General features: G+C 47.2%; 1 protein-coding gene and 1 pseudogene across 2 annotated transcripts in view; one reads left to right on the top strand and one right to left on the bottom strand.

The window, feature by feature from the left end:
* Nucleotides 1-201: 201 nt before the first annotated feature.
* On the bottom strand, nucleotides 202-372 carry LOC103075636 (cytochrome b-c1 complex subunit 10 pseudogene; annotated as a pseudogene).
* An 8111-nt stretch (nucleotides 373-8483) lies between these two features.
* SLCO3A1 (solute carrier organic anion transporter family member 3A1) overlaps nucleotides 8484-9076 on the top strand; it is a 321290-nt gene continuing 320697 nt past the window's right edge. The window contains exon 1 of one of the 2 annotated variants that reach the window (XM_007454893.1): nucleotides 8484-8843. In XM_007454893.1, coding sequence (XP_007454955.1) covers nucleotides 8664-8843 — 180 coding nt within the window. In that variant the 5' untranslated portion in view covers nucleotides 8484-8663. The remainder of the gene's footprint in view (nucleotides 8844-9076) is intronic. The other variant, XM_007454892.1, reaches the window with a different exon arrangement.

The raw sequence follows: 9076 nt of genomic DNA, 5'->3' as shown, positions 1-9076 counted from the left end.
AGGGAGATTCAAGTGTTCTCAATCCTTTACTGTAAGTGATAACGAAGACAAAAAGCACAGCAACACCAATCAACATGTCGATTTTTTTTTTTTTTTAAACTTCGAGGTCCATCCCGAGAGCGTGGGCTGTTCCAGAGGCAGATGGAAGGAGGCAGCACCATCAGATAACAGAGGGGCCTGGTGGTGGGGGGATCAGTTTAATTAATCATCCTTCTTAAACTTGTCCTAGATGTAGGTCACCCAGTCCAGAATCAGCCACCAGTCGGTGGACCACGGCAGTCCCACAGTGCCCACCGCACCCCACGTGCCCACAGTGGAAATCCAGTTTCTGGCCAGTTCCTGGGAGTGCAGGGCAAGGAACCTGGTCAGCATCTCAGCACCATCCCAGCTCAGGATGACCCAGTCCCCACTGGCTTGGGTGCCAACAACTCATTTTTATTTTTGATTTATGCTTAGGCTAAGCACTGGACTAATTTCTTTAGACAAAGATTTCCTATAATCCCCACAACTACCCTGTGAAGTACATGTTATTCAAGTTTTGGGAAAAGAGAGGCTCTGAGCAGGTGAATAAATTTTCCAGACCAACATTAGTAAATGCTAGAACCACTTTCAAAAACCAGATTTCCCTGACTCAAAAGACCTTGATTTGAACCACTGTGTTATTCTGTTTTCTTCCCAAAGTACCATTTTTCTTGGTTTTTATTTTCCCCATGTTTACAAGTATACATTCTATTTTGAATTCTTCTAATTAGGTTTTTCAAAATCACACTTGAATACATAGCTTCTCTAATTATCAAATTCATGAATAATATAATAATTTGATTCCTTCTTCTATAAGATGAGGAATTTAGTACACTTCTAATTCCCCACATACCCGTTTTTCCTCCATTCTTTGGCAATATCATTTGGAATTATAAACCTATTTATTATTAGTTTTATTTTTAGTTATTTTAAGAAGTAACAACAACAACAAAAACTTTCCATCCGTACCAATATTCTATTTACAGAATTTTTAAAAACTTAATTCTATACATTTAGCTCAGACTGTCACAATGTTTTTGAACCCACTTTTGCTATTCTTTAGTTTTTGTCTTTAATTAATATGTTGTTCCATTCGAACCTGTCTTTCCATAAACTTTTCAAGAAAAGTGCATGGGTGGTATCTTTTTTGAGTTCCTGATTAGAATAACTAAGAATGTCTTTTTTCTTTTCTTTGCAAATTAATTAACATTTCAGCTTGAGTCATAAGCACTTTCTCTTAGTACCATTTAGACTTTGCTCCATTTTCATCTGGCATTCGGTCATGTGATACATTCTCATATCAGCCTGTTTTCATTTGATGTTAAGCGACTTTAAGGTTTTGTCTGGATATTTATAGAATTTTTTTAAAAAATTCTTTATGTTCAAACAAATTTGCTAGATTTTATCGAACTGTGCATCTTTCTTCAGGCAAATTTTGCCTGGAATGGTACGCTATTTTAAATTGTGCATTCTACCTCTTTTTTCAGCTTGAAAATTTTTCTTCCATTATTTTTCTTCAATATTGTAGCAACATCATTTATTCTGGTTATATCTTCCTTGAGGGGATCCTTCTTATCCACATATTAAGTCTTTACTTTTGATCTACCAAATCACCCATCTTTTCTCTCATCTTTTTTGTAATCTTTGTTTCTTTTCTCTACATTGAGAGAAAACTTCTCTAGCTTGATTCTATATCATTTGTTTGGGTTTTCTGCAATTTTGGTTCTGATCTTCAAAATCAGATTCCAATCCCACAACTTTAGTTTTGGTTTATGTGAATCCACATCTTATCTGTCCCACTTCCTTTTCAAATTCAGCTAGAAGCATCAGGTGGGGAAACGTTACTTTTTCTTGTGTTCTCACTCATTTTTTCTCTTCCCAATACTAGTTACTGACCACTCTGGTCCTGGCTCTTGCGGGGGGCAGAAAAATGGAGATGAAACACACTAATCAGTCTAGACAGGGAGAAGTGCAGTGAGTGTCCTCAACAGTGGGAGAAATGCTAGGGCAGAGGCTGGCCTAGGTGGTAAGGGGATGTAGTGGTAGGGAGGCAGTGAGGGAGTTGGGAGGGCAGTAGGGGGAGGGTATTTAAAGCTTTCTTGGAGGAGGTGACACTTTAGGTGGATCTTAAGGTACTAGTAGGTGTAAGCCAGCTGAAGAAAGGGGAGGTAAGGGCAGAGGAAAGAACAGGTGCAAAAATTTCGAGGAGGAGAAACCGTGGTGAGCCCAAGGAACCACACTTAGTTAATGGCCAGTACAGGGTAAGTGTGAAGGGCTGGGGATAGTGTTAAGGTATTTTATTAGCTTGCTAGGGCTGCCATAACAAAATATCACAGACTGGGTTGCTTAACAACAGAAATTTATTTCCTCCCAACTCTGGAAGCTGGAAGATCTGAGATCAAGGCATCAGCAGGTTTGGTTTCTTCTGAGGCCTCTCTCCTTGACCTGCAGGTGCTGCCCCTCTGTCTGTGTTTTCTGTGTCCTTATCTCCTCTTCTTATAAAGACACTAGCCTTCTTGGATTCGGGCCCACCTATATGATTTCACTGTACTTTAATCACCTCTTCAATGGCCCTGTCTCCAAATACAGTCACATTTTGAGGTAGTGAAGGTTAGGACTTCAACATACAAATTTTGGGGAGCGGGGCACCAATCAGCCCACAACAGGCAGACAGAGACTGGATAGCCTTCTTGTTCAGCGTGTCACACCCTCAGACGCCCTTAGCTGTCATTCCATAGGGAAGGAGAAGGCCTGCAGGAGCTGGAAGGCGGTATACGGGGAGGGCCATAACCTGAGCAGGGGTTCTCCTTCCCTCTCCTCTGTATATGATTTCTCTATTACTCATACTCTAGATTCAGTGGCATGCTGCACCTTGTGGATTTTCTTTCATGGTCTTCGTATACACTCTCCAGGAACCCTTTATACATATGAACAAGTTCCATTCTGAGAGTGCGTTCGTAAGTCCAATCTGTTCGCAAGTCCAACCAAGTTAGCCTAGGTACCCAACTAACACAATCGGCTGTATAGTACTGTACTGAAATAGGTTTATAATACTTTTCACACAGATAATACGTAAAAAAACAAACAAGCACAAAAAGTAAAGAGAACATTTTAAGTCTTACACTACAGTACCTGGAAAAGTACAGTCGTACAGTACAACAGCTGGCATACAGGGCTGGCATCAAGTGAATAGGCAAGAAGAGTTACTGATTGGAGGTGGGAGAGGAGGTGGGAGATGATAGAGCTGAAGGACCGTCAGCAATAGGAGACGAGGGGCAACTTCACTCACACCTTATGTGATCAGACATGTGAAGGCACATATGAAGGCACATTTGCATCTTTGAAAGTCTGCAACTTGAGGGTTCATATGTAGGGGACTTACCGTACACTTGATTTAGGGTTCAGTGGCACAATGCACCTTGTGGATTTTCTTCCATTGTCTTCATATATACTCTCCAGGAACTCCTTATCTTTTAGATCAATCAGAGAGTTAATGCATTCATTGCACCGTGCCTGCCGAGGGTACACAGGCCTGGAGCCCACTTCCCCTCAGGAAGGCGGACAGCTATGGCCACTTTCTGCCAGGCTTGGAACCCATGAAACTCTTGACATGATATTAACCTCTAAGTCTCCACCTTCCTTGGCTGGAGATGCTCTGGGGCCCCCCAAACACTTTCAGTGCTGGCTAATTTCATGTGCCCACAGTTGCTGTCAGTACCCATCCTTAAAATACAAAGGTTGGAGTGCATTTTTCAGAGACTGGGAGCAAAGCTGGGATCTTCCCTTTTTCTGAGAGAGAAAAGTAAAAGCATGATGTCAGTGAAAGGGGCTGACGGGGACAAGGCCTGCTGCAAGAAGGGTGTGCACAGTTGCTGCTGGGGTGGAGAAGTGGGTCCCTGGGGAAAGTGCCTGGAAGGAAGTTTTCTATGAACCTGGACCCCTTCTGGGTCGTTTTCCTGTCCTAATCAGAAGTACCAAGCTTCTTGGCAGGAGGCCTGTTAGACCCTGAGCAGGACAAATGCTCCTTTATTTTTAAAGTAAGATACTCTCTCTACCCTTAAGAAGCTAGCAGTCTATTTGGATAAACACATTCTATTTACATAAATATCAATAGACTGTAGCAAATGATGAGCTACCCAAATACACTAATATTGGTACGTGTTTGTCTTACTCCTTCTCCTTTATCTCAAAACTCATTTCCCATAAATATAACACATTTCTAAAAACCAAGTTTTCTCATACCTATTCTTCAATTTTCATTAGTTCTTTTCCTTCTGTTTCTCCACTTGGATTTTGGATTCATCCTTTTTTAAATTGCATCCAAATTGATGTTTATCCTTTTAACTTCTTTGCTGAGTTTTAGGATATATTCAAATTAAGACATATAATTAAAAATATAGAACTAAGATTATAGAAAGCAGCAAATGCAAGCTATATGGTAGAAAGGCATATGGATCAGGCTAATTGGAAAGTGGAGGTGGGCGGGGGGAAGAAAAACCCTGAGGAAGAGGAAATAAGCTTCAACTCAGCCCAAATATTAGTTTCAAGCCAGAGAAGTTAGCCCAGCCCCAATTCTATCCTTGGTTGAACACAATACATGATTGGTGTATTTTCAGAAAAAGAAAAGAAAAATCCATCCATAGGGTGAGGATCTAAGCATCTATTTTGCACTCCAGTGACAATCAGAAATCATTCTTTGCATTTATTTTTCAACTTTGTATTTGCCTGTGAACAAAACGGAAGCTGGCAAAAGATGGTTCATGTGAATTACTTGGACAACAGTTTCTCCTTGTGTGGAATTACATTGAGGCTGCTTGCTGTGAAATCCTGACACAGCCCAGTAACAGTGGAAGACATTGTCATTTTTTTTTTTCCACGTCCATGAAGTTAACCCACTTCTCTCCTACAGAAACGAATTGATGGTCCTTTTTAAAGTAAGGGAGGAAAGCTCTCCAAATCTTAATCACTAAGCATATACATAGAGTTTATTAATATTTTAGGATCAAAAGCCAGTTTATCTTCCCATGTCACCCAATCTTCTTTATGCTTCAGATTTCCTGAGTACATTGCAGCATCTCAATGTTTGGAATACTTCTAATAGTCAGCAAAGTAAGGGCTCATGGAACCAGAGCCTCAGTTAGCAATATTTTCATCTAACTTAGAAAAGTCACCTAGCCCAGAAAAGTAGTTGAGAGACTAAAATAATCCCAAGGGTTCTACAGTCATTCATACTGACCAGTTCTAAACCCATCGTCCACCACTAGAGGGATAGAGGAATGAAAAAGGTTCCAGCCTAGAAATGGTGGCTAAACCAATTCTCCAAGGCAACATTCAAGGTCACCCAGTTGTGGGTGGGGTTTAAGCTCGTGTTGGCCTTGCTCATCACATGATCGTCAACTGTCCATTTCAGACTGGTTGGAGGGGGCACCCAGATCATGGGAGGCCTAAACTCTTTCTTCATCTCCTTCCTCCTTCTCCTAGGTGCTCCCCCAGTTTGGGGTGGAAAATGCAGGTTTTAATTCCTGACACTAGCTAGCTGTGACCTCCAAAAGCCACTTGCTGCTCTTTATTTATTTATTTATTATTTTTTTTTGTTTTTGTTTTTTTGCTCTTTATATATGAGTAAAATGGGGTTAATAAGATCTGCTCTCCCTGTTGTGAGATTTGAGTGAGACACAGGACATCAGAGCACTCTATCAGCAGTCACGTGTTGTACAGATATGAAGACAGTTACTATTTTTCTGCTGCTGCTGCCTCTGTCTGCACAGGAGAGGAGCCAGGCAGAAGCACCTGCTGCCTTGTAAACCCAGCTCGTTATTCCTGGAACCCTCATGTACAGGTAAACAAAGGACGAGCAGGAAGGAAGAGAATTGAACCTGTTAAATTCCTTCTTTCTGACTGTCATGAGGCTAATGCCTGGTTGCCTTCAGGCCGACCTTGATTATTCTTATGGCTTCAGGCACTGAATTATTTTCATGGCTGTGTACCATAAATTATAGGAGGAATCTACAACCCTAATCCAGAATCCTCTCTCCGACAGCAAAAGGGTTTGAGTTCTCTAAAGACAGTTGAATTTTACGTGAAATAAATGGTTGAAGCTGAGAAAAGCTTGTTCCCCTTTTGGTCTGTACCTGAGGCAATGTAGTATAGACAAAGAGAGCTGGACTTGCATCCAGGTCCTGTCCCTTTTGAGCTGTGTGACACCGGGCTAGTCATTCTACATCTCTGAGTCTCCATTTATAAAATAGGAACAATATGAGTCCCATCCTCCCCAAGAGACAGACCGCTGGGTGATAAGCAAGATAATATATAGGGAGTTCAGAACTGGGGCTGTGATAGCAGATACCTTGGTTTCAAAGGCTGGCCCTGCCATTTACTGGATATGTGTGACATTGGTAAGTTTAGTTAACATGTTTGGGCCTGGTTTCTTATTTGTAAAACAGGGCTAATAAGAGTGTCTAGTTTAGAGGATGGTTGTATGGGTTAAGTTGTAAATGTGGGTGAAGCACTTAGAACAAACGGTGCTTGGCCAGAGTCAGCACACAACAAACATTAGCTCTTGTTATAACAAAGTATGTAAATAAGACTCGAAGACTATAACGCACTTTGGAAGCTATTTCAATAGCGACAGGACCACTGTTCAGAAACAAGTGAACAGTCTTAGCTCAGCTTTGTAGCTCACAGTTTTGGAGGCAGGGAAGGGAGCTAGCTCATCAAGGGTCTTCTCAGGAAAAAGTGATGAGGCGCTCTCATGATGCCAGAGTGATGGAGAGGACCAAGGGCATAAGAGGAAAGATCCCATAGAAAAGTTGGCTGTGAGTGAGGGGAAGGTGTAGGGAGTAAGGGAGGGGCTGCAGTAAGGTGATAAACTCTTGGGGAATGGTATAGCCGATAATGACAGGAATTGGGGAAAATGGAGAAAGACCTCTGTGGTGGAAGCCAATTCATATAGAAGACAGCCCAGACAAGGGGAGGGGAGCATCTGAAAGGGACACCAAGCCTAGGTGAGATCATGTGTGGAACCACAGGAGGATGCAGCAGTTTATATTTAGATGGTACAGCAAGACAACACCCCCTACCATTACACTATCCGTTCTCGTTCAAATTCTTTGGGAGTAAGCAAAAATTATGAAAGTGTTAATTACTCTTCAATTTCAGATTTAAGCCTGCCTTGGTACACAGGCGCCTAGGAGAGTGGATCATTTTCTTAAACATGACTATTAAGGAAAGGCTTTTCAAATGATTGGTTGAGCCCCCACTGGACCAGGTGGAAGATGCTGAGTGCTTCCTGGTACTTGTCCAGTCCTTTCCAGGCTTCTCTGAGCTTCCGAAAGCTGTCTGCGGACTAGCAGATCCTGTTGGTAGTGCCTTGTGGCACAAACTCCTGGTAATGATTATAAAGAGCGGCTGCCACGGGGCCTGGGCATTCAGGCCAAGGCCAAGGAAGGTGGCCCGGGCCACAAAGCTAAGGGGGAGGTGGGGACCAAGGCAGGCCTGTGGCTAATCTCTTCCTGCTGGCTCCAACCGCGCGGCTACATCATTTTTGAGGATGGCCTCCAGGCAGATGGCGGGCTGCACAAGGCCCTCTGCTGGGGTCGCTGCGACCCTGCAGCCACCTAGACACCGTGGCTGGGGGCACCTGATACTGTGTACGGCTCCCGACGGGTTAATGGAACTTTCCTTTTGGTCTGGGGCCTTTTAGGCACACCCAGAGGCCTAGGAGAGCAGGAGCAGAGGCCAGCAGGCTGTAGAAGCCTCGAGCAGCTCTGACCTCTGGCACCTCCCCAAGCCCCAGAGCGCAACATCCGTCCCCAGAAATACCCGGGCGGAGGGGAAGGGAGCGCGCCAACACTTTCCTGGGCACTTCAGTCTTCTCTCTCTTCCTAGAAACCGCTCCTCCCCTCGGGTCTAGCGCCCCGACGCCGGAGCTCTAGGTCCCCGCCCCGCGGGGGCGCCTCCGCACCCCATCTCCACGGCCGGAGTTCCTCCTGCAATACCACCCAGTGTCCAAGGCGGCGCCCCGAGCCCCGCAGCGCCATCTAGGGACTGGGTACGGCCTTCCTCCCTCTGGGGCACCCCCTCCCTTACTCCGCAGGGACTCCTCCTCTGCCGAGTCCTTCGGGCAGCGGGACGCTTCCAGCCTCGGCCAAGGGGCAGAGCTTGGCGCCCCAGGCCGGTACCCTCGCACCTGCCCCGGGGCGCACGGGCGGCGAGGAGCGGCGCGGCGGGGGCGCGCAGCGGCGATCGAGGCCCGGGCCTCGCGGTAGAAGAAGAGGAGGCGAGGGCAGGCGCGGCCCGCGGGCGACGGGAACTGGGCGAGGGCAACGGCGGGCAGCCGCCGGCGGCGAGGCGGCGGCGGCGGCGGGCGGCGCGAGGAGCCCCTGTGATTGGCACAGCCCTAGCCGGAGGAGGAGGCGAGGGGAGGGCGGAGGAGGAGGAGGAGGAGGAGGAAGGGGGCGAGCGCGGCGGCGGCGGCTGCGAGGAGCCGTGCCTTCCACCTTTCCAGCCCCGGCAGGACTGGGGTGGCCGCCGCGGGCCCGGGGCGGGGAGAGCACGCAGCCTCGCCGCGCGCACCTCCGCCCGGCATCGGCCCCGACACCCGGGGCAAGCGGGAAAGCGGCGGCGGCGGCGGCGGTGGAAGGATGCAGGGGAAGAAGCCGGGCGGCTCGTCGGGCGGCGGCCGGAGCGGCGAGCTGCAGGGGGACGAGGCGCAGAGAAACAAGAAGAAGAAAAAGAAGGTGTCCTGCTTCTCCAACATCAAGATCTTCCTCGTGTCCGAGTGCGCCCTGATGCTGGCGCAGGGCACGGTGGGCGCCTACCTGGTGAGTCCCCGTGCCAACTCCACCGCGGGGCCCCTTCCCCAGCGCGGCTCCCGGGTGTTCAGCTTACAGGAGGAGGGGGCAGCCCGGGCGCCGGGGGCAGGCGGGCATGACCTCCGCCCGGCGTGGAGGTTGGCTAGTGGTGCAGAGGCGGCCGCCGGGGGAGCTGCCGGCCCGGGCTGCTGAGCGAACCGGGAGCCGGCGGGACCGCTGATGCCCGCAGCTGCTCGCGCGGC

This window comes from Lipotes vexillifer, unplaced genomic scaffold (genome assembly GCF_000442215.2).
Source record: "Lipotes vexillifer unplaced genomic scaffold, Lipotes_vexillifer_v1.1 scaffold600, whole genome shotgun sequence".
In the NCBI taxonomy this organism is placed as follows: domain Eukaryota; kingdom Metazoa; phylum Chordata; class Mammalia; order Artiodactyla; family Lipotidae; genus Lipotes; species Lipotes vexillifer.
This window is presented reverse-complemented; position numbering and strand designations above follow the sequence as displayed.